The 27082-nt window shown below is 52.0% G+C and overlaps 1 protein-coding gene across 1 annotated transcript in view; it reads left to right on the top strand.

The window, feature by feature from the left end:
* NMT1 (N-myristoyltransferase 1) overlaps nt 1-23337 on the top strand; it is a 28842-nt gene extending 5505 nt beyond the window's left edge. The window contains exons 2-12 of the mRNA XM_059380131.1: nt 7165-7273; nt 8571-8715; nt 13533-13651; nt 14655-14746; nt 15713-15829; nt 16547-16717; nt 17740-17848; nt 20299-20469; nt 21039-21206; nt 22231-22368; nt 22987-23337. Coding sequence (XP_059236114.1) covers nt 7165-7273; nt 8571-8715; nt 13533-13651; nt 14655-14746; nt 15713-15829; nt 16547-16717; nt 17740-17848; nt 20299-20469; nt 21039-21206; nt 22231-22368; nt 22987-23007 — 1360 coding nt within the window. The 3' untranslated portion in view covers nt 23008-23337. The remainder of the gene's footprint in view (nt 1-7164; nt 7274-8570; nt 8716-13532; nt 13652-14654; nt 14747-15712; nt 15830-16546; nt 16718-17739; nt 17849-20298; nt 20470-21038; nt 21207-22230; nt 22369-22986) is intronic.
* Nucleotides 23338-27082: the final 3745 nt, after the last annotated feature.

Below are 27082 nucleotides of genomic sequence, written 5' to 3'. Positions count from 1 at the left end.
CCCTCATCTGCCTCTCATTCACCTCTTTGGGCCTTCTGAGTACCAGGAGGATTGTTGGTGAACCTCTCACACCTCATAAGTAAATGGATTTGCAGAAGGATTTCCTGATACGCTAAAGCAGAATCAAAAGGATGTTAGAGCCTAGGATTTGTTTAATCGGTTTCTCTGGAAATTTTGAGTTTTAGCCAAAAGAATTAATTTCCAGTTTTCGGGGGCGGGAAATAAGTGACCAAAAGTTGTGAGTTTTATTTTCGGAACTCTTTTTTTTTTTTTTTTTTTTTAATTTCTTTCCTTTGGTCTCATAATCAAAACTAAACCCACGGTCTGCGTTTAAGACTTTGGAACAATTTAAAATAGTTTCAGTGGAGCTTTTTTGTTTTCACTTTTTTCTTTTTAAAAGATTTTATTTATTTACTTATTTGTTTGTTTGTCAGAGAGATAGAGAGAGCAAGAGAGGGAACACAAGCATGGGGAGTGGGAGAGGGAGAATCAGGCTTCCTGCTGAGCGGGGAGCCGGATGTGAGACTATCCCAGGACCCTGGGATCATGACCTGAGCCGAAGGCAGACGCTTCACGACTGAGCCACCCATGCGCCCCTCCACACTTTTCATAGACAATTAACACAGCTGTCATGTGGAAACGTAACTGGAGATGTTTTGCTGACCCTCTTTGGGGCTGTAGCTTGTCAGGGTCTTATTTTAGTCTTTACGCTGGGAAAGTGTCAGTCAAGCACGTTATTTGTTGAACTCTTAACTGTGCACTGGGCGCAGCTGGGGGTGCTGTAGGAAACATCTGTATCAGATGTCCTTATGCTCAGGAAATTTTTTATCTTACTGGGAAGGTAGGAAGCAAACCATTATTCTATGTAAAATATTCAGTCGTTTGGGAGATCATAATCTTAGCCAGATACCAGGGAGAGCTAGTGTAGCCAGAGGCAGCTTTCTGGATAAAGTGTGGCTCAGGTGCTCCTGGCCTTTCATACGTGCTCCTCTGAGACACAGCAGTTTGTTTTAGGGCCTTGTATGATGAAACTGTCTTTGGGCTTTGGAGGAGACTTGGAAAATTCCCACAGAAACAAGACCGTGGTGTTCAGGAAGGAACGGTCCACGTTGTTAGAGATTAGTGGCTTGTCCCTGGTCACCAGTTGGTTAGTTGGTGACCAGTTTACCTCACGTGTCTGGGCCTTGGTTTCTGCTTCTGTGAACAGCAAGATAAGCTGGGTGGCCCTGACAGGCGTTCCAGGCCTGGTGGCTGAGCTCGTACTCCCCCACAGTACAGCCTTCTGTTCCCCAGTCATGTCCCTTTGAGTGGATTTTGTTACTTGGTGGGGTGGAGGGGAGGCCTGTGTTATGGACCCTTCCTGCTTGTCGTGTTTTCTGGAAGTTCTGTGCTGGTGCTGCTCGTCTGTCAGCATGCCCTTCCCTCCCGCCCACTCACACATCCTGGTACTGCATTCTGTTTCTAGAAATCAGCACTGAGGCTCATTTTCTATCTCCTCCCCAGAGCCCTGACTTTATAGCAGAGCACCCATGGGATTTTTGTGTTTGAACTTAGAATATCTTGGCCTTCATTAAAAAAATGACATTTCAGGCACCGGGGTGCCTCAGTTGGTTAAGCGACTGCCTTCAGCTCAGGTCATGATCTTGGAGTCCCAGGATTGAGTCCCACATTGGGCTCCCTGCTCAGCAGGGGGTCTGCTTCTCTCTCTGACCTTCTCCCTTCTCATGCTCTCTTTCTCTCTCTCTTTTTTTTTTTTTTTAAGAAATTTTAAGATTTTATTTTTTTATTTGAGAGAGAGAGATCACAAGTAGGTAGAGAGGCAGGCAGAGAGAGAGGTGGAAGCAGGCTCCCTGCTGAGCAGAGAGCCTGATGCAGGACTCCATCCCAGAACCCTGAGATCATGACCTGAGCCGAAGGCAGAGGCTTTAACCCACTGAGCCACCCAGGTGCCCCTCTCTCTCTTTCTCTCACATAAATAAATAAATTTTTTTTTTTAATGACATTTCTTGGCACTCCTGGCTGGTTCAGTCAGTAGAGCATAAGACTCTGGATCTTGGGGTCATGAGTTCTAGCCCCCATTGAGCATAGAGCCTACTTAAATAAAAAAAATTTTTTTAATGACATTTGTTATTTCTTGTCTTCCCTGTTCCTGACTCTGTCTTTCTGCTAATTTGTTCCATATTCGCCAGGTTGGTCATTAATGACTTGAGTTGATCAGCTTCAGAGTGTAGACTTCAAAATTCTTATGTGAACTCCTATGTCCATTTCCATTGTAGGGACCCCTTTTTCCCCAGGAAGGCAAATTCCGCTAATTCTTAGCTCATTATTTTGGAACCAAATGAGTCAAAGTGAGTCAAAGTCACACTTCGATTTTTTGTATTCCATGGTTGTGGCCCATCTCTTTGGCGTGTGTTAAGGTGACTGGCAGGCTTAGAGTGCTCTCTAAGAGATGGCTATTTGAGTTCGCAGAATCCCTGCGCACACTGGGATACCCACCTGCTGGGTGTGGACTTCAGGTCCCTTTAAAATGATGTGAATTCTTAGAGAAGGACTAGCCTGCTTCAGTGGGGTCCTCTGGTGTGGTTCTCCCCAAATCCAAGTTGAAACTCTTCTTTGAAATTGCTTCCTGGGAGGCTTTTTTTTTTTTTTTTTTTTTTTTTAATTTGACAGACAGAGATCACAAGTAGGCAGAGAGAGAGGGGAGGAAGCTGGCTCCCCACTGAGCAGGGAGCCTGATGCGGGGCTCCTGATGCGGGGCTCGATCCCAGGACCCTGAGATCAGAACCCAAGCCAAAGGCATAGGCTTTAACCCACTGAGCCACCCAGGCACCCCTCTGGGAGGCTTCTTGAAGACTTACTCTCAAGGCTTGGTTTCTTTTGAATAATTAAAATTACCATAATCACCTTGAAAACTAAACCCTGGTGAGCTCTTTGGAAATCTCTTCTTGGGGCACCTGGGTGGCTCCATCCGTTAAGCATCCACCTTCGGCTCAGGTCAGGATCTCAGATTATGATCCCAAGGACCCGGGAGACCTGGAGTCATTCCTGCATCTGGCTCCCTGCTCAGCAGGGAGTCTGCTTCTCCCTCTGTTCTTTACTCCAATTGCGTGTGCTCACTCGCTCTCTCTCACTCAAATAAATAAAATTTTTGGAAAAAAAGAAATCTCTTCTGCGTCCATCGTCCCCCTGTCTGGGTTGCTGCCTGTGAGACCAGGGTGAGCTCATACTGCGTTCTGTGGGTGTAGCTCTGTACTGGCAGCTCGGTGAGAACCGCTCCTCTTTAACTTGCCTTTGTTCTTCATCTGTCCCTGTGCTTGATGTACAAGTCGAAACAGGACTGTTGCTCAGTAGCTGCATGTGCAAATTCAAGGCAGTACAAGGAAAGTGAAATTCGCTCTCTGGGTTTAGTGTGGGTCTTGCAGTTTGTCAGGCACGTATATTGATGATGCATAAAAGAGAACAAGAAATTCAGTCGAAGATCCTTCCACACAAGGGGCGTCCATGAGGCGATGGCTGCTTTTAAGTGTCTCCACTGAGTAGCAGTGCAAAAGCAGGAAGGTCGTTTCTTAGCGATTTACTTGGAAAGATTTCTGAAGTTGGGAAAAGTAATTTCTTCTATTTCCCTTATGTGAAAATGTGTTTAGTAAGCATCTGAAAGGTTGATACGCAGCAACTCTGCCTTGAACTTGTTTAACTGTAGAGCTATTTAAAAATATGGGTGGCTCAGTGGTTTAAGCCGCTGCCTTCGGCTCAGGTCACGATCTCAGGGTCCTGGGATCAAGTCCCATATCGGGCTCTCTGCTCAGCAGGGAGCCTGCTTCCCTCTCTCTCTCTCTGCCTGCCTCTCTCTCCATCTACTTGTCATCTCTCTCTGTCAAATAAATAAATAAAATCTTTAAAAAAAAAAAAAGGTTTTAAAAAATAAAAATAAAAATATATTTTTATGGTACTTCATAGACAAGGTCGAGGTAACTCATTCAGTAAGCTGAAATAGACTTCTAACATTGTATCAACAGTGGGACACTGCTTTGTTTCCTAACATCAACCAGTTTTTAAATTTTATAAGCTCCATATACTCTTGAGACTGAAATGAGACTGTGCCTGGAATTTAAAAAACACATAGAGTTGTTTTTCGTTTTTTTTTTTTTTAAGATTTTATTTATTTATTTGACACAGAGAGAGAGATCACAAGTAGGCAGAGAGGGAGGCAGAGAGAGAGGAGGAAGCAGGCTCCCCACTGAGCACAGAGCCCAATGCAGGGCTCAATCCCAGGACCCTGAGATCATGACCTGAGCCAAAGGCAGAGGCTTAGCCCACAAAGCCACCCTGGTGACCCCCCACATAGAGTTTTTATAGGCTATAAATAGGCCTTTAGGTGATAACAACATTGAATTACTTAAGTGGAAAAGTTTTCTTTAGGCCATAAAAGACTTCCTGGTTCCTATACTTTGCCATGGCCTTGGGGGTTTTGCAGAGCATCTGGTTTTAAGGGGTTCACCTTATTCCCTCTCTGAATGCTACTGGTTTTCCTTCCATGGTATGCCTTCTGTGTCCCATTAGGATAATACCTAGGAGGTATACTTAGACTAAAGTAACCTCCAGCCTTTACCAGCTTCTCCGACTTCATAGTCTCCCTGTGTCAGGGAGGCCTGGCAGACGGGTGCATGCAGTTACGCCAGGGCGGGGCGAGAGAAGAGTCAGTGAGCTAGCTGGGGACTGAGGATTATGGGCCTAGGGAAGAGTTGGGCTCAATACCCTCTTGGTTAAGAGGCAGCTGTCACTGTGGGCTTTCTTGCATGGGAGGGACATGCTTTCTAGTATGGAAAGCTTTTCCACAGAGCTGAGTCCTACAGCCAACTAGAGTTTACAGTGATGCAGAAAGGTGACCATATCAGGGAAATCCAGTACAGGCTGGAGGTAACTTTTTTTTTTTAAGGTTTTATTTATTTATTTGACAGACAGAGATCACAAGCAGGCAGAGAGGCAGGCAGAGAGAGAGAGGAGGAAGCAGGCCCCCTACTGAGCAGAGAGCCTGGATGCTTCGATTTATCCCAGGATCCCAGGATTATGGCCTGAGCCGAAGGCAGAGGCTTTAACCCACTGAGCCACCCAAGCGCCCCTGGAGGTAACTTTTTAGTCCAAGTGTAAGGTCATGAAGTCTGGACGCCAGCGCTCCTCCCAGGCCTGGGAATAGGTACATCTCCCACAGTAGGTGGCTGCTCATGGCTGCAGATTGTTTTCTCCCTATACAGTACCTCTTGTTATGAGAGGATAATTAATATTCATAATCACCCCAAGACATTTTAAGACCAGGTACACTTTCTGAATTAGAAAATAAAGCTTAAATGGAATTTATCATAATGGTGCAGAAAATTTATTTCATACTATTTTAACACTTTGGAAATTGGCTATCTAGAATATACAGCCAAAGCCCTGCAGATGAGCATTCCCTGGATTCTCAGGCGGGACTACTGACTTTCCCTTTTCAGTGGAAGATTTCCAGGGAGGGTGGCAGAGTAACATTAGACATTAGTCTCAGGCTGACAATGCCAAAATCAGTGCAGACATGGCAGAAACCAACTGCAGTTGACCCTTAAACAGCAGGGGTTTGAACTGCATGGGTCTACTTAAATGTGAGCTTTTTTTTTTTTTTTTTTTTTAAAGATTTTATTTACTCATTTGACAGAGAGACATCACAAGTGGGCAGAGAGGCGAGGCAGGCGGAGAGATGGGGGGAAGCAGGCTCCCTGCTGATCAGAGAGCCTGATGTGGGGCTCGATCCCAGGACCCTGAGAATCATGTGCTGAGCCAAAGGCAGAGGCTTAACCCACTGAGCCACCCAGGCGCCCCTACATGTGAACTTTGAACAGTACAGCACTATAAAATGTATTTTGCTTTGGCTTTCCTTGATAATATTTTCTTGTCTCTAGCTTACTTTATTTGAAGAATACAGTGTATAATATACACTACTAGAAAATCTGTGCTAATTGGCTTATGTTATTGGTAAGGCCTCATCAACAGTAGGGTATTAATAGCTAATTTGGGGAGAGTCAGAAGTTGTGTACAGATTTTCAGCTGTCGGGAGTTGGTACCCCTAACCCCTGTGTTGTTCAAGGGTCAGCTGTCCAACCATAGTTAAGCAAGGTGAGCTTAAAGCTCATCAGTAAAATAAAGAAAACCCAATACAAAGGTAAAATAAAAGGAAGGAAACCCAGAAATCAGTAAGCATTAGGAGAAGACATTAGGGAGCAAATGAATGGAAAATGGGAAAGAAACACAGTATAATGTGATTTGTGTCTCCGTAAAGATGAGAGGCCTCAGAAAACAATAATGAAACGCTGTAGGAGATGTTTAAATGCGGCTACGAGACTGTTGACTATTGCATTGGTGGGCTGTGTCATGGACAGAGGGGTGTCCCCTTGACTGGCTCACAGACAGGCAGGCTTCAGGTAGTCGCTTTGTGGCAGGACTGGCTGGGTGCCTCACTGCTCTTTTCCCCAGATCCCAGGTGCCGGGCTTTGCCCATGGTCATCCCCCAGTCTGCACCGACTGATAGTCGCCCCAGGCCCTGCGGGCCTGATTCAGGCAGTGCTCACGACGGTTGCGCCAGCCTGGACACGGACCTCGGCAACGTGGAACTGCCTTTTTCCTCCTCCTTTCCTCCCTTTGCAGTGCTGCCTTGAGCTTTCGATCCAGCTGGAGAAATCTCACTCAGCCTGATGCACCGGGTGGGTGGGAGTGGGGGTGAGGAAAGGTTTCCAAAAAGACTGCTTTGGACTGTCATCGTTTTCAGATCCAGGGCTCCCAGGACGCGTTGGTGGTATGAATTGCCACCGTTAACAATTACCATTTGCCTTTGGGGCCGGCACTCTAGCAATCTGAAGAAAAGAGACATAAAATAAAAACCAGAATGGAAAAGGTCCATCCAGACATTTCTCGCACAGCCCTCCCCCTTACCCTATTCCCACCCCCCAGAGCTGGTGGGCGTGCGGCGAGCTGCTGGTGTCCTCCAAATGCCCCTCCGGGACTGGATTCTCTGGTCAGCTCCTGAAGCGAGCAGGCCTGATGAAGGAAGGTCTGGCTCCACAGAAAGCTCTTTGTCGGTGTAGCTCAAAACAGATGATTTTTTAAAAACCCTGCATCAGTATTTACTTTGTCTTACAGTGGTTTGAGTCCAGCCAATGACACTGGAGCCAAAAAGAAGAAAAAGAAACAGAAGAAGAAGAAAGAGAAAGGCAGTGAGACAGACTCAGCCCAGGATCAGCCTGTGAAGGTAACAAGGAGGCTTTGTTTCCGTGTGACCGAGAGTCGCTTTTTCAGAGGAGGGAGTTGCGGGTCAGTGCAGAGAGCAATTCAGGCTGATCATTTCCACTGGTATTGCTTCAAGACGGAGGGGGTGGAGCCCTCTGCCGCCCTCTGCTGCCTCTGACCGAGGGGATGAAACTGCTCTGGGTCCCTTAGGAGCCACAGCAGGTTCTACACTGTCTGCAGAGCATGTTTCCCCCTCGGTGCATGTAGGCGAGGGGCTGTGTTAGGTGCCCGGCAGCCACCCCGCAGGGACAGGCTCTCCACCTGGAGCGGCGGTTCTCAGCCCTTTCTGTCCTGAGTCCCCACCCCTGGGAAGAGAAGAGGCCTGCTTTTTTTTTTTTCTTTTTATGATTTTATTCATCCATATGACAGACAGAGATCACAAGTAGGCAGAGAGGCAGGCAGAGAGAGAAAGAGAGAGAGGAGGAAGCAGGCTCCCCGCCGAGCAGAGAGCCCGATGCGGGGCTCGATCCCAGGACCCTGAGACTGTGACCCCAGCTGAAGGCAGATGCTTAACCCACTGAGCCACCCAGGTATCCCTAAGACATAGATTTTGTTTCTTTCTTTTTTTTTTTTTTTAATTCATTTATTTACTTATTTGACAGAGAGAGAGAGATCACAAGTAGGCAGAGAGGCAGGCAGAGAAGGAGGAGGAAGCAGGCTCTCCGCTGAGCAGAGAGCCCGATGAGGGGCTTGATCCTGGGACCCTGGGATCATGACCTGAGCCGAAGGCAGAGGCTTTAACCCACTGAGCCACCCAGGCGCCCCCGCCAAGACATAGTTTTTAAGGAAGAACAAACAGCATATAGAATAATAACATCTGACCCAATTCTGTTTTTTTGACAATTGTGTGTGTATGCTTGGAGCTTGTATGGAAAAAAGCCTGAAATTATATTTATCTCTTTTCACCCTACCCCCTAAATTAAGACTTGATGATAAGGATTATATTTAAGAGGTGGGATTGTTGGCTGTTTACTTTCTATATATAGTATATATTTCTGCATTGTTTGAAATTTTACACTGAACTTGTATTCCTTTGGCCACCAAACAAAGAGGCTAAGAAGGATAAGCACCCACCGTCCGGAGAGCGCATCGCCAACCACTCTCTCCCTGGTTGTCATATGACATCTGACCTCTGGGATTGGGATGGAGGAACCACACCCCTTCCTTGAGTTATACCCCTTAACTCTTGCACTTGTGATTAATCAAAAGTACTTGTTAACATAATGAGCCTTTTCTCTCCCCAACTTGGTCTCATCCAGATGAACTCTTTGCCAGCCGAGAGGATCCAGGAAATACAGAAGGCCATTGAACTCTTCTCAGTGGGTCAGGGGCCTGCCAAAACCATGGAGGAGGCTAGCAAGCGAAGCTACCAGTTCTGGGACACGCAGCCCGTCCCCAAACTGGGTATGTATGTGGTTTCTTCCCCAGGCGATGGGGAGGGATGTGTCTTACCCCTGTGTTGGGTGCCACACTGAGTTTGTGGGGGGAGGATGGAAGAGTCTTGGAGTTCCTTGGTGGTTATTTTTAGAGGGTAGTCTTTAAAATGCAGTGTAGGAAACACTAATGCTCAGAGACCTTACTGTTTCACAGGAGTACGTATTGAGAACAAGTACGGATTCCTTTAGTCCATTATCATCTACTATAAATCTACAAAGAAACTGTATTGCCACAGGCTGAGTGGGGTTGTGCGCCCACGGGTCTGTCTTCCCATAGAGATTTTGTAGAGAGACCCTCTTGCTTGTCAGGCAGATATCTGGCCCTGGGGTGGGCCGAGTCCCCAGTCCCTTGCCTTTGTCTCTCAGCCAGTGCATGCTTCCCAACTGTGCGTCACCTGACCGTTTGCTCAACAGTGATGGCTCTACCCCGGGAATGCCCTCTGCAGGTTTGGTTAGCACCCTTTAAAAAAGCTCTACTGAGCTCGTAAAGGGGTGGGACAGGCAGAAAAGCTAAAAGGATTCTAGAGAGACCAACACAGTAGAGTTAGAGACACCTTCTGAGACTGAGCCACAGCTAACGTTGATGGCTAACTTCAGACCTAACTGTTGAGAAGTTTCAGGAGCAGTTGCACCACAATTCTGGGCCTATTGATGGCCCAATGCCCATTTTCTCTGTGACTGAGAAAGTAAGTGTGTTGAGAAGACATGCATTCAGATACCAAATGTAAGTGGCCTTCAGGTTGTGTGTGTGACTGCTCTCTTCCAGAACGTTTGATGGGGAAGAGGGCGTGAGGGCAGGGCAGAGCCAAAGACTGGAGAGGGGAAAGGAGCGGCTGTGCCCACAGAGATGATCTGTTCCAGAGGTGGTCAGTGCTACTCAGTGTGGTCCTCAGACCAGCGGGGTGCGCATTGCCTAAGAGTTGTGGACATGCGGACTCTCAGGCCCCCTGTCAGACCTGTGGCATCGGAATCTGAGGGCATTTGTGTCCACACCACAGGTTTCAGGCACTGCTGTAGAGCAGATGCGGTTCTTGGACAGCTTAGTCACCATCCAGAAGCAAGCTGAGGTGCACCCCCACGGGGAGTGGAAAGCAGAGCACTGCCTGGGGGGTGAGGGGTGGTGATTTGGCAGCAGGCACTATTCCAGAACCCTGTCCCGACCCATCTGCCTTGTCTGTCAGGCTGCCCAGGTCAGCCAGGTCCCAGGCCCACTGGTGGAGCCCTCCAGCAAGGCTGTGGGTCACAGTTAATGCTGTTAGTAGGGCATTACCAGGAGCGGGTCCCCGTGACCCCTCCCCACCAAGGAGCAGGAAGAACGTCAAGAGCGACACCCCCCCACCTCTGAGTGAAATGCTTGATGGGGCATTTTGTGGTGGCCGCCAGGCATCTTGGCCCAGTTTTCAGATAGGTGTTGGGAGTTTTGGTCCAATTTTATTTTTCATTAAGAATTTGTAAATGGGGGACCCCTGGCTGTCTCAGTTGTTAAGCATCTGCCTTCAGCTTGGGTCATAATCCCAGGGTCCTGGGATTGAGCTCCGTATTGGGCTCCCTCTCCCACTCCCCCTGCTTGTGTTCCCTCTCTCACTGCCTCTCTTTGTCATAAATAAATTAAAATCTTAAAAAAAAAAAAAAAAGGATAAAAAGAAAAAGAATTTGCAAATGGGTAACTTAGCTTCATTCTTCACAGCGATGAATTGGGGTCCATGGGCTTCTTGCTGTTCCTCATCAGTCCAGTTACTCTATGTTACCTGCCTCTGTTTCTCCTCCCATAAATGTAGGGTCTCCAGTTTCACTGTCAGAAAGTTTGTGACAAAGCCACACGGTTGCTACAGGAGCCCTGACGCCCTCAGGAAGGTGGAACGAGCTCAGCTGTTATTTCTTCTGGATGTGCCTCCCGGGCTGTGTGTGACGTGGGGCCCGGGGGAAGAGCTGTTGCTCTTAGCACCTGACCAGTCTGCCTTTCCGGTCCATGGTCAGACCTAAAAGAAGGCTTCCTTTGTTTTCGTGAGGCGACCCGCAGGGAGTACCACATCAGAAGCTTCGGTTGGCCTGCGTGGTTGAGGTGCCAGCCTAGTTTTCCTTGGGGTAGTGTGTCTTACAGCTTCTTCTTGCCGTGATCTTCCCCACCAGTGGTCGAGAAGCCTTTCAAGTGTACTGTTTACTGCTCACCTTGTCGGGAGAGGTGTGATTAGATTGTATACCGCTAGCTGGGATTTTGTAGTTTACAGTCCTAAATTCGCCACGGAGGAGGCTTTTGAACAGCAGCTGTTTTAGGCTGTGTGACCGTGACGGTTCTGTGTTCCCAAATGCACACGCAGTTCTGTTCTCAAATAAACTTTGAATCCCCTCTGTGGATTGGAATTTCGCCATTCTTAGACTCGTTTGTACAAGTAACTACCCAAGGGAGAACTCAGACTTGTACGTGGTTTGGGCTGTGAGAGAGAAGCCTCCCCACTCTCACCCTCTTCCTTGCCCTGTCCGTTTGGTTCCCAGTCTCCCAAATCTCATGTTCTTTGCTTCCAAGTCGCTCATGGTTGCTGTGGTACGTGGTTTTGGGTCTTTGATGTTGAAAGGCAGAGAGAATTTTGGGGGGAGAATGTACAGAAAGGAACCCTCTGAAAGTACAAAGTTTTCTTTTTAAAGTTCCCAGCATCCTTACTTGGTTACTGGGTCGGGTGGCCTAGTGACCTTTGGCTGTATGTACCCTGACCATTCTCTGGCAGTTTCCCACCCCTGCACAGCAGGGGGCGCTCGAGAGCCCCGAGGAGAAGGTGGAAGACCCGCTTCTCCCTGAAGGTGGCAGCTGCCGGCAGGACTGTGCAGGAGCCTAGGGCTGCTCCCCAGCTCTGTTGGCACCCCAGAGTCCTGGAACTCTACCTTGTCAGCTATGGCTTGCAGATACCAAAGAGCCTTGAGATGACCTAGGAAAGCTGGCTTATCATGGTCAGGGACCCTCTTCCTGCTGCAGGGGAGGTGCCTGCTCACCTGTCTGTCAGGGCCTGTGGTGACCAGGGCTTGTGCCATCCCATCACATGAGCTCCTGCCCCAGGACTGCTGTGCCCTGGGATTCCACGAACACGTGGTGAAGGAGCGAATGGAAATGCTCATTGCACAGGCCCTGGTAACCAGCCTAGGGAGAAAGATTTGGCCTTGCGATGATTGTAGTACAGTGGGGAAGACTACGAATATCTTGTCCATGGAAATCATTTTAGGAAAAAATAAGAAAGAGGTTTTGAAGTTAAATGTATTTTGAAAAAAGGTATAAATTCAATACACGGCAGGGACCAACCAGCACCTCCACAGGACTGGCAGAGAGGTCCTTGGGACCTGCTGAGGAGGTAGACCTCTCGGCTTTGTGAGCACCAAACATTTCACATGGCAGTGGACTGGAAGTAGATTGACTTATGTTAAATTAATTCATTGGGGCTATTTTATGAATAAATCAAAAGGCCAGTTTCTAAATTAGGGAAGAAAAATACAACCTCTTTCCCAAGCAAATCTCCCGGGAAGCCAGATGGTAAATAGGAGGTGGCCGGTTGCTTCCTTGCCTGCACTTTCCAGTTTGTGACCCCTAACACATTGGTAATGACTTACTAAATACTTCCCCAAAAGGTGGTCCATCTTGTGGGGACCGGGACCTTGTCTTTTCCCTGCTGTGCACTTGTGCCCAGTGTCTTGACGTGGGTCGGTGCTCGGTACATGTGCTGAGTGAGGGAGAATGAGACGGTCAGTCCTAATGGCCTTGTCCTCACCTCACAGCCTGAGGTGGTCTCTCCTACTACACCTGCTCCACGGGTCCGTTACCGCTGCCTTCAGCACGTTGGAATGACATATTTGGGCCAGGGCTCTGCAAGTCAGTGAAGGCCTGAATTGAGTGCCGAGTGTGTACAGAGCCGGATGCTGGGAGCAAGCAGTGTCCTGAGTTGGTCCCTTTTGAAGATTCCGTTTTCAGAATGTACTAAACATTGCATTCTTCCAAGTGTGAATATGAATGAGTTCTGAATGTGGAAACCAAATCATTCCAAGGGCCAAAAATAAGTGGTCAAGTTTGTTCAGGTGTATCTCATGCGTGGGCATCAGAGCCGAATCATCTGAGCCCACCCCTCCCCGCCCCCAGCACTGTCCCCACACTGCACAGAGGAAGGGCGCCATCCAGGGCGGGGGCGTGGCAGAGGGTAACTTCCCGGCAGCATTGTGTAGATTCATTGATTCAGCCTAAAGACACTTGTAGGGCTCTGTAAACACTGAGGGCCCAAGCTGGCAGAAGCAGTTAACTGGCCCACATTGCTGAAGGCCAAGGCTGGCAGGGCCGAGATTGAGCCTGGCGCCTCTCTGCCATCGTCTGGTTCAGCAGTGGGCCCCGTACATTGTTGTTGCTGTTGACACAAAAGCAGCCTTGTTGCAACTCCTTATAAATCCATCCAGGTTGATGGGCCTGGGCCAGGACCATGATGGTCCTTTTTATACCAGCCGGAAGGCAGGAAGCCAAATGAGTCAAGATAAATGTTTGCCATTTAGTAACCAAAGGGAGATGTAAAAGAATTTCCAAAAAAACCAACCACCTTGGATCTCAGTGATTGTTCTGAGGCTTTGCTATGAGTTGGCTCTCCGTTGGGGACTAAGGGTAGATGGAGAGACGGTCTGCAATTGCCAAGCACAAAGTGTTCTTCTAGATGGAGGGCTCCTAGGGACAGGAGGAATTTGCTGGGGTCGATGTTTGAGCTGAGTTCCCCACCCCCCACTCCAAGACAGAGGGTGAGGCTCACAGCTGTGCTCTTCTTCCAGGAGAAGTGGTGAACACCCATGGGCCTGTGGAGCCTGACAAAGACAACATCCGCCAGGAGCCCTACACCCTGCCCCAGGGCTTCACCTGGGATGCCCTGGACCTGGGGGACCGTGGTGTGGTGAGTAGGCCTGGGCAGGCTGCTCTGTGGATTGGGCGCCATTTTCCATGAGCCCTGCTGTCATGTGGAGACAGCTGCTCCTCAGGCCTTCCTCAGGGACTTTCTTGAGAGCCGATCCAAGTAGGTTGGAGAGGACATGCGCGTGTGTACCTGCATGTGTGTGTGCACATATGCACATACACGCACACACACCCACCCCACCTTGGCCCCCATCTTGCCTCTGAGGCCTGCCCAAGACGCCATATTTTTTTTTAGTATTTTATTTTTTAAGTAATCTCTACGCCCAGTGTGGGGCTCAGACTCGCAAACCCAAGCCCAAGAGTCACCTACTTCACCAGCCGGGCACTCACCCCCAAGATGCCGCATTAAATAGTCTCTGGCTTCTCAGGTGGTTGGAGCGTTAAGCTGTGTAGCTCCCCAAGGCGCTACCTTTCTGGCGGGCAGTTGTTTTCCGGTTCATCTGTGTGTTCATTCTCCATCTTACAACGGAGTGGCTGGGTAGTGGGATGCCATTCTTACTCTGTCGCTGTAATGTACTAAAGTCTGCCGCTCTGGCTCTCGGGGGCTCAGTTCCCTAGTTCAGCCAGGGTGCTTGTTCCAAAAGAGTCCCTGCCATGCCAGGAGCAAAACAGATTTATGAGGGGCGCCTGGGTGGCTCAGTGGGTTAAGCCTCTGCCTTCGGCTCAGGTCATGATCCCACCGTCCTGGGATCGAGCCCTGCATCGGGCTCTCTGCTCAGCGGGAAGCCTGCTTCCCCCTCTCTCTCTGCCTGCTGTTCTGCCTACTTGTGATCTCTCTCTGTGTGTCAAATAAATAAATAAAATCTTTTTTTAAAAAGTCCTTAAAAAAACAAACAGATGTATGAGATGAAACCTGGTTTTTTGTAGTTTGCCTTGTACTTCTGGAAAGCTTAGAGCCCCAGGGAGTTAGGGTCGCCTCCCCCCACTCCAAAGCCCCCCACGATGGCAGGGTGGCTCTGAGGTGGCCACTTGTCTCTCCGCAGCTGAAAGAGCTCTATGGCCTCCTGAATGAGAACTACGTGGAAGACGACGACAATATGTTCCGATTCGACTACTCCCCGGACTTTCTGCTGTGGTGAGCCATGAGGCCTTCTTGGCGGCTCGGGCGGGGCGCGTGGCAGGACCCCATGGCGGGCCTACTTTCCCTGTTAAGAACCAGCCTCTGAATGGCAAATGAGGGTGTCCATTTTGAGTTCCCACATCTGAAGGAAAGTTGTTTCTAGTGGAGTTAGGTATCGAAACCTTATTTAAGGCAGAATGACTGGATGAGGGAGGATTTAGTGGCATTTTTTTCCCAGAAGAAGAGTGTTACATGGTGACTTGGTATAAGAAGGGAAGGAGGAATGAGATTTCAAAAGAAAAAAGAGGGAGTGCCTGGGTGGCTCAGTGGGTTAAAGCCTCTGCCTTTAGCTCAGGTCGTGATCCCAGGGTTCTGGGATCGAGCCCTGCATCAGGCTCTTTGCTCCACAGGGAGCCTGCTTCCTCCTCTCTCTCTGCCTGCCTCTCTGCCTACTTGTGATCTCTTTGTCAAATAAATAAATAGATAAAGTCTTTAAAAAAAAAAACAAGTCATTTTCTCTCCAGTTCCTGAGCATGCTTGATTATCTGAAAATGGCCCTGCTGGACTGGAGAGGGACTGCCTGAAAGGGAAGACTGGGCAGGCAGAAAGAGGGGCTGATGGTGCCTGGAGGGAAGGTGGAAACCAGACCTCAGGGGCCTCCATGATCGACTCACAACCATGGGACTCTCCAACTCTGAGCCGGTCATCTGGCTTAAGCGAGCAAAGTGAGCGAGCACAAAGAAATTCGATCGGGTGCAAAGTCCTCAGTATGACAGCCTTGGATTGGGTGGGTGAGTGGGCCAGGTGGGCTGAGCCGCAGGAAGGGGCCCATGTGTGTCCAGGAGGGCTTGGCCCTAGAGAGAATTAGCTGTTAACCCCAGAGAGGTAGAGTAGGAGGTGAGAACAGACTCCTCTGTGGAGCGCAAACCATCTGGCCAGCACACTGGTCTCCTGCAGCCACAGCCTCTGTCTCTCTTCTAGGGCTCTCCGGCCGCCTGGCTGGCTCCCCCAGTGGCACTGCGGGGTTCGAGTGGTCTCAAGTCGGAAACTGGTTGGGTTCATCAGTGCCATTCCAGCAAACATCCACATCTATGACACGTAAGCACCAGCGCCAACCGCCTACCACGTTGCCGCCATCCTGCTTGGTCTGGGAGCGGGGTAGAAAAGATATGCATACCTTCCACGGAAGAAAGGGTGAAGGGAAGGAACTCAGGTCCTGGGAATAGAAATTCATAACAGGAACTGTCTGTCTGTTGCACTGAGTTGCTGCTGGTTCTCTTGTTGGTGATCTGGGCTGGATGGGGTCCACGGTGAGGTCCGGGGAGCTATCTGCACGGGGCCTGTTGGCGCTTATAACGCCTGTCACACATTGGCGCACTTTAGCGACTTCAGAAGTGGGCCCCAGCCAGTGTGACTCAACATCCAATTGTGGGGGCTCTGAGCTCTGCTCTCCATTTTCCCTGGAAACATCAGAACCAACCACCACAGTCCTCTGGGCTTCAAGATCGAGATTCCTGTGGGTGTCAGAACCCTTGACATTCCAAGCTAGCCCTTGACTTAACTCTGAGATGCCCTGCCAGCTATAGGGGAGACTTCCGCATCCTGCTCGTGGGGTTTCACCAAGCAGGTCCTGGTGGTGCCTCCAAGTAAAGAAGTTGGCTTGAGTCCCACCTCCCTCTGACAGTGGGGTCTGGTTGAAAGGAGTGGCTTCCTTGCTTGGTGTTGCAGAGCAGGGGGGCAGCGGGCTCCCGGATCTTGAAGGGATTACCTTCCTCATTAAAAGCCGGTCCCTGGGGGGTTTTCCTTTCTCTCCAGAGAGAAGAAGATGGTGGAGATCAATTTCCTGTGTGTCCACAAGAAGCTGCGCTCCAAGAGGGTGGCTCCAGTCCTGATCCGGGAGATAACCCGGCGGGTTCACCTCGAGGGCATTTTCCAAGCTGTTTACACTGCCGGGGTGGTATTACCAAAGCCTGTCGGCACCTGCAGGTAAAAGTCTCCCGCCAGGCACTCCCTGGTCTTGGCTGTGCCCGCTCTCGCTAAGGAGCTTGCATCTCTGGCCCGGGAGCATCCTGCTTCTCTCCTGTCTGATAAGGGGGTTGGTGTCTGCCCACGGGAGCCAGGTGCAGGGCACAGAAGAGTGAAGGGGGAGTTTGTAGGAACAGACTGGAGAGTGGGTGCCCTGACCAGAGGGGTTCACCATTCTCCAGTCCTGCTGATTCCCACCTTTTGGAAGTGGGGGTCATTCTGTTGGGGTTTTGAAGTTTTTACGGACCAGCCCAAAGCTGAGTTTTGATAGTAAATGTCCAGGAGTTTTAAGTGGTTGGCTTCATTTTGTTTTGAATATTCTGTGGGCCAAAGAGAGCATGTCTGATCCCAGCAGGACCCAAAGACAGCCTCTGCCCCAGAAAGTTGTTTTAAGCAATTGAACAGTCTCTGCTTCAAGAATGTGTGACAATGTGTGACAGTGCCATTCCAGCAAACATCCACATCTATGACAGAATTGAGGGCGCCTGGGTGGCTCAGTGGGTTAAGCCGCTCCATTCGGCTCAGGTCAAGATCTCAGGGTCCTGGGATCGAGTCCCACATTGGGCTCTCTGCTCAGCAGGGAGCCTGCTTCCTCCTCTCTCTCTGCCTGCCTCTCTGCCTACTTGTGATCTCTCACTGTCAAATAAATAAATAAAATCTTAAAAAAAAAAAAAAGAACTTCAGAATTGAAACACCAGGCAAATGCAGTAGAGGAGGGAGGAGGAAGATGCACATTCTGAGAACTGAGATGGACTTGGCTTTTGGAACTGGGGCAAGAAAAGTAGACAGAAAATTCAGGGAGAGCTGTGGCAGCTGTGAATTTACTGGGGGCTTGTTGGAGAGCCCAGTGCTGGCCCCGGGCGCTCTTGGGGCATGGTGTGTCTCTCACGCCACCTGCTGGCCATCTGGAGAGTACCATGCCATCGCTCTCCGTGGGACTTGCCAGAATTCTCTTGAGGATAGGATATTGGTGTCCCCCACAGGTACTGGCATCGGTCCCTAAACCCACGGAAGCTGATTGAAGTGAAGTTCTCCCACCTGAGCAGAAATATGACCATGCAGCGTACCATGAAGCTCTACCGACTGCCAGAGGCCAGTGGTGCTCCGGGATGGTGGTTGGGGATGGGGGAGTGGGAGAGGCTGAGAGCCCGGCCCTCAGCAGGAACGCAGCAAGGCTTTGGTGGGGCCATGGGAATGGGGGAGCATCAGAGAAGTGACCCAACTCAGAGTTTCCTAATTCCTCAGCTTTCTGTCCCTGTTGTCTCTGCTGTCTATAGCAAAGATTTTATTTTAGTTTGGCTTTCTCAGTTCTCCTGTGTCTGCACCTGGGCTAGCTACCATGTCAGCTGTTGATGAGCTCAGAGAACACCTATTCTTTGTGACTGGAGCCCGAGCGAGGCATAAATAGAAAGAAAAACCTGTTCACCGAACCGCAGCGCCGCCCAGGGCCTGTGTAAATAAGCTAGAGTATCTTTCCAGCCTCTGTCACTGAGGGGAAGAAGGGGTGACCCAAGCCTGGGAGGGTTGCCCAGATTTCTAATCCCAGTCCCCCCAGTCCAGGTCTGGCCAGTTGAAGGAGTAGGCAGCTGGTTTTCTGTTCTGGGTCTCAGTTTACCTAATTTTCCAATGGAAGAAATGCCACTGCTCATTCTCTGCTTGTGCCTGGTTTGGGGAGCCTGATTACCTCAAAGTCGCTTGTCCTCCTGCAGAGCTTCCAGGGTCAGCATGGTTATTGGGTGCCCACCGATCAGGGGGCTCCCTGCCTGCCTTTGTTGGCTATCAGGCTGGCTTAATCACCCTGGGATCAGGCTGGTCCACCACCGAGTCCGGGTCAGTCGTGTCCTGTTTTGAGAGACTGTGACAGTTAGATGCCGCCCCAGAAAACAGATTCGGGGGGCTATGATGGGTGTCTTCTCCTCCTATTGTGAGGACAGATTTATCCTGAGTTCCAGGCAGGCAGAGGGCATTCTTAAAGTAGTGTCGTAGCCAGAAGACTGTCTCTGGATCTCCCCGCCCGTGGGTGAGAGCCCCTTTCAGTGCAGAATTTGAGGTGTCCTTGTGGGAGCTGCCATGTAGAAATGAGGTCAGTAAGTGTTCTCCGGAGATACAGGATTAGTGGGGAATTTGGGTGGCTGAGGTCCTGGAACAGCTCTTTGAAAGCAGTTTCTAGGGGTGCCTGGGTGGCTCAGTGGATTAAAGCCTCTGCCTTTCGGGGCTCAGGTCACGATCTGAGGGTCCTGGGATCAAGCCCCACATCGGGCTCTCTGTTCCGCAGGGAGCCTGCTTCCATCTCTCTCTCTGTCTGCCTCTCTGCCCACTTGTGATCTCTGTCAGTAAAATAAACAAATGAAATTTTTTTAAAAAAAAAAAAAAGGCAGTTTCTACAGAGAAGCAGTTGAATCACACGGTACCCGAGCTGTATAAACTGTTACCCCACCCTGCTTCCAGATTTGGCTGACCCTGTCTTGTGTCCTGAATCTTTGGGGATGTTCTGTGAGACCCAGTATTTACTCCAGAACATCACATGGGTTCATTCCACGGAAGCCTGCCTTAAGAAAAAGCAGCTGTGGGGTAGGATCCTGATTTAAGATGAAGTCCCAGGAGTTTGGTGCTTTTCTTCAGAATTTAACTTGCAGCAGGCCCAGCTGGAAGCAGACTGGTGTGGCAGGGTCCAAGCAGACAGACAAAGTGGGCCCGGGGTGTCAACTCTGCCGGGCCCAGGGGTTCCAGCATGCCTAGGCAAGGAGCTGGTCTGTGAAGTGCTCCTCCTAGTCCAGTGGAGAGACACCAGCATAGACAGATCAGCTGCAGCGCAGTGGGACAAGGGGGCGAGGGTTTGGAGAAAAGGAGCCAAGAAGGGCTTTGCTAGGTGGATGGGTAGCCCGGGCCTGTGCCCACCCCAGCACATCCATGAGGGTTTTGTTCCCTCATGGCACCATTGACATTTGGGGCTGGGTAATTGTGTTGTGGGGACCATCCTGTACATTATAAGGTGTTTGGTAGTTTCCCTGGCTTCTCTCTGCTAGATGTCGGTAGCACCCCTTCTAGTTGTGACAACCGAAGATATCTCAGAATATTGTCCTATATTCAGAATCAGCCCCTTTGAGACCCACTGAGCTAGAGGGACAGGAAGGACAGTCAGAGCTGCCAACTGGTCCAGAGGGTGGAAGGTCTCCTGCTCTGTATTAGGGAGTTTAGAGCAAGGGAGGGGTGGGATGGGTTGTGTTTTCTTCGGAAAATGGCCTGGGCTATGTGGATGAGAGATGGAAGCAATAGACTCAGCCAGAGAGGGTGGCCTTCACTAGGAGGGAGAGGCCTGAAGATCCTGACAAGGCAGGACTTGCTCCTGAGCGTGTGGGGGCCATGAGAGGCCCCTGCCAGGGGTTACTGAGGGTTCTCTCTTGATGGCCTGGGTGGATGCCTCCAGGGTTGGGGTAGGAAGGGGGACAGTCTGAAGGTTCCAGTGCCTTCAGAACTTGATGGGGAGTCCAGAGGCTCACGTTCAAGCATACCTGATACTGTCCCGTCTGTCTGCCTTCCAGACGCCCAAGACAGCTGGACTGCGACCAATGGAAAAAAAGGACATTCCAGTAGTACACCAGCTCCTCACCAGGTACCTGAAGCAGTTTCACCTCACACCAGTCATGAGCCAGGAGGAGGTGGAGCACTGGTTCTACCCCCAGGAGAACATCATCGACACTTTCGTGGTGGAGGTGAGCGGGGAGGGCAGTCCTGGGCCCCTGAGAGGCATTCTCCTCCAGCGGCTCGGGGACCGGAGGCCCGACTGATGGATGCCAGCGTTGGCCTCCTAGACTTCCTTGAGCCTCCGGGCTCGGTCCTCCCTGCAGAGAGGAAGCCGTAGCTTGTACTTGCTAACAGTATCCCCTCTGGACTTGGCGTGAGCCCTTCTTGCCCCTGCCCCACCCCCAGTCCCCGCGCAGGTGACGGGGTAGAGAGAACTAGGCCCCTCTTCCTCGGTAAGCCTTGGAGACCCGCCTCCTGTGCTTATGGTGGCGCCCGCCAGGGTCAGCGGGGATGTGGGCCACAGGGAGCGCTCTGCAGGGGCAGCCCGCAGTCCGGCCTGGATTCTCGTCCTGGCTCTGTCCCCAGGTGCCCTTGACCAGTGTGTTCCCTCCTGCCTGCGCCCCCTGTTTCGGTGTGCACCCAGTCATCTCGGGAGGCAGAGCTGCTGAGGGTGGTGTGAGAGCCGTAGGAAGCTCTTCCCGGCGGCAGCGTCCCCAGGCCTGTGTGACATTGCCTCCTTACGTTGTTTTCCCTTCAGAACGCAAATGGTGAGGTGACAGACTTCCTCAGCTTTTATACGCTTCCCTCCACCATCATGAACCATCCAACCCACAAGAGTCTAAAGGCTGCTTATTCTTTCTACAACGTCCACACCCAGACCCCTCTTCTAGACCTCATGAGCGACGCTCTTGTTCTCGCCAAAATGGTGAGGAGACCGGAGGGCCCGGGGAGGCGTGGGGACGGGGCAGTGGGAGCCGTGGTGGGCACAGCTGCCTGTAGGCCGGGGCTTCCGGCCCTGCTCGGCCTCCTGCTCCTCGTAGGAAGGGGCCTAGCACTTCTCAGCCAGCAGCTCCACGCTAGGAGGGAGCGAGGAATGTCAACGGGAAGCGAAGGCATTGAACTACTGATTTATTTCAGTGAGTTTCGTTCTCATGGGAGGCGCTGCCAAGGAGCCTGAGTAGCCAGGCCTGCTCCGGGAGGAGAGGGGTTCTCACAACTTCCCCAGCCTGGGAGGGGGAGCTGGGTCTCTGTCATGGTGAGTCACCGGAGCGGCTGACAGTAGCGCGTGGCGGGGGTGGGGCCCGGGCTGCTTTGACCCCCGAAGAGGTCAGCGTCAGTCAGCCCTTCTTCGTGGGTCCTACCTGAACTGAGGCCAGTCCACATGGGCCGGCCGGATGGTGGCCCGTCCAGCTTGTGCCCTGCAAGACCTTCTGGTCAACTGGGTGAGATTTAGGAAGTGTCTTTGTCACGGTCTTGGAGCAGCGTGGCAGCTGCCATAAGCCCAGGGGACACAGTGAAGGCCTAGTAGTTGGGGTGTCAGGGAGTTAAGGGGCAGCACTGATGCTGAACCACTGATAGCAGCCAGCTTTTCAGAGGACGCGCTTTGGGGCTTGGTCTCCGGAGAAGACTGTGCCGGTGCCCAGTGTTTTGGGGAGGCCTAACACAGAACCACAGGAGCAGTGACCGGGGTGCCGAGGACACAAGGATGCACTTGGTGGCCACTAGGGGCCTGGTGGTGTGGTGCTCTGAGAGTCACGAGAACCAGCCTGGAGAGCAGGCGCTGGCAGAGTTCGGCTCGAACACAGATGCAGCTGGGGCTTCCGAAGGGAGATGGTTCTCCCGGGCGCGTCGCCGCACAGCTGGGATGTACGTGGTAGAAATGGACAGGAAGGCAAGGCAGCTTCTCTCTCTCTCTTCACCCGTTCCTGTTTCTTCCTGCTGCCCCGCAGAAAGGGTTCGACGTGTTCAATGCACTGGATCTCATGGAGAACAAAACCTTCCTGGAGAAGCTCAAGTTCGGCATAGGGGACGGCAACCTGCAGTATTACCTTTACAATTGGAAATGCCCCAGCATGGGAGCGGAGAAGGTAACGTCTGGGCCCAGCAGTGCAGCTGGGCTCAGGGGGTTCATGTCGCCAGCAGAGACGGGGCCACGGGTCTGAGCCCCAGCATCGGCAGGGCCCACATTCCCCTTCAGCAGCTGGTGTGAGGGGGGCAAAGGAGACAGGCCCCAGAGCCACACAAAACCAAGAAGCTTGTCTCCAGCTTCTCTCCCCCATGAGGTGAGCCGCCTCAGCCGCGCACTGGGGACCACCTCAGGGGACTGCCGCCCGCACTTAGCCAGGAAGGTTCTAGTCTAAGGATCTGAGGGGTTTCCTCTTCTGGGCTTCTGCCCTCATCCCAGCGTCACCCTCAGCAGTTCCCTGTGGAGTCATCAGCATTTACAAAATCAGTGACCGATGAGCTGGACAGAGGCCTTGGGACTGGCGGTTGCTTTCCTCAAAGGATCTGAGGGATGTAGGAAGCCCCTCATAGGGGTTGAGCGAAAGGTCCAGGCTCCCCGTGAGCCTGCTCACACAGCTCAGGGGCACCGAGGGTACTCCGCCCTTTGGGACTTCTGAAGTGGGGTGTGGAGGGAGAAGGGAAGGGGACAGACTTGGGACAACTGTCAGCTCAACTCTGCCTCTCCCCATTGGCTCTCCTAGGTTGGGCTGGTGTTACAGTAATCGGTTGCCAGTGAGATTCTGGATAAAGCCACTGAGAAGTCAAACCAGGAAATGGAACCCCACCACTTGTTGGTCTTTTCACAAACGTGAGAATCCCTGGCACAGGGGACAGAACTGAACCGGCTTTACCAAACCGCCGCTGAACTTGACAATTGTATTGCAATGGCGTAGGCTGCGCGATGTCACCTCTGGCCGTGACTCTGGTCTCCCTGTTTTCCAATTAATCACATCCTTCTGCAGCCGTGATCAAGGGAATGTAACTGCTGAAAACTAGCTCGTGATTGGCATATTATGGAGTTAACGGGTGAATAATAAAAGTATATATATATATATTATATATATATAAATATTTTAAATATCTTTCACGTTCCAAATGTACAAGGATGTTCGGTCTCTAATGAAAACTGAATCCAGATAATTCATCAGATTTAGAATCCAAGGACAGTGGCAGACAAACACATATTGGTACAGTGAATTGTTTTGTTCTGAAAGCAGGCATTGGCTTTTCTTGGGGGAGCAGGAGAAAGAGGATGTGGGGAATCTTCTCCAGTCCCCCTTCTGGATGGGCCGAAATGATTCACTTTGAGAAGGCAGGGAAAGGTGGAGGGACAGTGCAGAGCCTGGGGCGGGCTCGGAGCTCGCAGAACCGCAGGTGGCGTCCTGGGTGGGACCCGACTCCGGCCGTTCCATAGAGGGCGGGCCTTTTCCACATCCTGTCACTGGGCAGCAGGGACTGTCTGCGGAAGCAGAGTTCATTTATGAACTCCCATCCTAGCCCTGCTCCTTGTGGGAAGTCATCCTGCCAGCTGATTTTAAGCGGCTCTTTAGCCCACTGTTGTTGCCAACCTTACAGGGATGAGTCCCTCGCAACATTGTTTTTTCCACTGCCTGGGGTGACTGGTAGTTTGAAGGAGACCTTTGACCTCCTTGTAGCATCTGGGACCTTGTGGAGAACCGGACCAGTGCAATCCCTGCTGAGCTCGTCCTAGAGAGGGCAAAGAGCTGGCACCCAGATAGCCCTGGGGTGGCTGGCCAAGGATGGCGTGGGGACGACATCCAGACCCCTTCAGCCGCCAGCCCCTGGCCTGTGCCTTCTGATCCATTGGCTATCTCTTGTGCTTCTTTCCAAGATGCGCAGCCTGCGAGTGGTAGCAGGGAGCGGTGGCCAGACACTGGTCTGGATTTGACGACAGAAATGATGGCGTGTTGCTGTGGTTTGAATCTGATTTTCGCTAATGAGGTTTTGTGGATTTTTGTGGTGATGGTGATGGTTATTGATGCTGCCAGTCTCCCCAGAAGTGACGGAGCCTCAGATCACGTGGCTGTCCGTGTAGGTCTTGGGAGGATCAGGTCTTGGAATTGCCAGAAAGCCCCATGCAGGCTTGTATGGATCTTTGCTTGAGGAGAAGGTAAACGGGAGGAGAGGGGGGCGTGCGCGTGAGCTGGTTTCCTGGCTGCCTTCACCTACGTGCAGGGGGGAGGAAGCTTTGGCCAGGCGGCCAGGTTTAGCCAGTTCCCACTAACTGAAGCCCTGCTCTGCAGGCTGACAGAGCGGAGTTTCGGGCTTCGGGTTGGCCAGAGGCTAACTTGTGCAGAGTCCCCAGAGCTGGAGCAAAGTGCTTGGGCCGGACTCTATGTAGAGACTGCTGCTGGAGCCTGCAGCCCCATTGTCCTGCATTATCACCGGCGGCCACTAGGGCGTCCCTTCTCCCCCATGCTGCAGACTGCATGCACCAGCGATCCCAGCTGACTTTTGACTCCTTGACTCCAAGATACCCAGACCAAAGAAGCTGCTGTTCTTAGCAAGATGTGCACTGCATTCCACAGACGGGAGGAGCCAGAGAGACAGGGCTTGCCTTTAGAGCCTTGGCTGACATCGGACACCCCGCGCCCCAAATTCCCAGAGCAGCTTACCCTGTGCATGCATCTGAGGATATCAAAGAACGAAGTGCCGGACTCTCTCCTTCCCTGGGCGAGACCTGGAACTTGGAAAGGCTTCCTGTTGTAGGCTCTGTCAGCTCTGGCCCTGGGCCCAGCTGCCGCTGAGATTGGGGCTGCACCGGAGTGAGCTTTGCCTCGGTTGACCAGGTCACAGATGGAGTCTGAGCCTGCTCTAGAAGAAGCATCTCCTGGAAAGGCCCCCATGACTCCCTCCAAGACCATGTGACCTGCTCCCCGGACTCTGCTGTCATGTCACAGTAGGGACCTCGTCCAGCCCTCGGCACTGTCGCCCCGGCCCACAGGAGTCAGCTTGATGCCTGCTTAGTCTCCTTTTTGTCCAAACAGTTCCCAGGTTCTTCACTCCACCCTTGCCAGGACTTCAGGTCAGGGAGTGCAGAGAGAACCATTGCTTGGGGTTCAGGGCCTCCCCACAAGGAGCCCCACAGGATGGTGGAGCCGTGGCTGGCGTGGACCAGACAAGGGACTGACTCCGAGGCCTCCAAGCTCTTCACCTGGGACCTGACTCCGGCAACTGTGGTTGGAGGGCCTCCCGGGCATGGCCCCCCCCCCCCCGCCCCCAGTACTCCTTGTTGGCACTGCTGGGCTGTTGGACTCCATGTTTCCACATGTGTACCTCCTGCCTTTGGATTGACTACATTTGACCCCTTGGCACATTCCCACGGCCTCTGATCTCCGTGTGGGGAGAGAGCTGGGTAGAAAGGAGGCCTCAGCTCTGGGTGGAGATATGTGTAGGGCTCACCCCCCCACCCAGTGCCTACTCTCAAAGACGCTGACGTCCGTTTTGAAGGCTGGCCCACACCAAGCCCCCTCAGCACCCAGTTTATGGGAAATTCAGGCCTTGCCTGCAGCTCTCATCTAACTGCCGTTAACCCCCTTCCTTGCCGGCTCAATGAAGCCCAGGTGTGGGGGTCCCTGTGGTCTGAATTCTTTGCCCAAAGATGACCAGCATTTAACCAACCGAAAGGATAGCCCAAAAGCCTGGGTAGCTTCTCGAAGCTGCCATCTGGGAGAGGGTAAGGACCCAACTGTCAGGCCAGGGGTGGGGGACGAACACATCCCTGACCAGTGCCTACCCAGCCAGGGGGGCAGCCTTCCTGTGGCCTGACCAACCCGCCCCAGAACCAGAGGAGACGCAAGTCAGCTTCGGTTTTGCCCTGCTGCCGAGTGAAGGCAGGCCCGCCAACAGGCTGTCGCCTGGGAGGTTGTGTGGGACAGTCTTTCAATTCAAAGATACTGACTCCAGGCAAGGTGGGCCAAATGTGGGAACAGAGAAGGGGGAAGCTTCACTTTTGTCTGGGCTTGTCCCTGGGCTGTGGGAGGGGCATCCATTTCCAGGGTGGGGGAGGAAGTACCAAATGCATTGTAGTTCCACTGGTTACATCTCACTTGTTTCTAATAAAGGAAGCAGCTGAACCAAACCTCTCTGCCCTCGAATTCCTCGGGTCAGCAGGTGGCAGTGGAACCAGCCGGGGACATGGCTTGGCTGGAGCACCCTCTCAGAGGGCGGCAGGGCCCCTCAAGGAAAGCTGCTGGGGAGCATCCCCTGGAGGCAGCTTGGAGTACTTTCCCTGGGCGAGGGTCTCCTCTCAGGGCGGAATTGGCTCTTTTCCCCTAACTTCTCCCATCCTGGGGTGAGGAGTCGGGACTGACCCAGGTTCACAGAGGAGCCACTGGGCCCTGGGCCAACCGCAGGGACCCTTGGCAGTGGCGCCAGTCCCCGGCTTCCACAGCTGGGAGCAGAGCACCCCAATAGTGCAGGGCAAAGTGGCCCCTCTGGGGGGGGGCGGTCAGCCACTGCCCTATGCCCCCATCCAGATGCCCTATCTCCCCTTCTAGGCCCTGGGGGTGCTTTTTAACACTGCCGGCCACCAGTGTTACGCTCGGTAGGTGTGCACCTACTGCACACCTACCGAATGGTTCTCTGAGGAAGGGTGCCAGTGACTGCAGTTAGAATTCGCATCTCCCCACCACACACACACACCCCATTCTCTTCCTCTGGAGCTTTTCATCCATTCCCTGACCCTGTGCTGCTTTTAGGCCACCTAAAAAGGCTGGTGCCTCCGAGGGAGCCCCTTTCCAGGGAACGGGGGCTGCAGCCTGAAGACACAGGACC

Source organism: Mustela nigripes, chromosome 16 (genome assembly GCF_022355385.1).
Source record: "Mustela nigripes isolate SB6536 chromosome 16, MUSNIG.SB6536, whole genome shotgun sequence".
Lineage (NCBI taxonomy): Eukaryota > Metazoa > Chordata > Mammalia > Carnivora > Mustelidae > Mustela > Mustela nigripes.
This window is presented reverse-complemented; position numbering and strand designations above follow the sequence as displayed.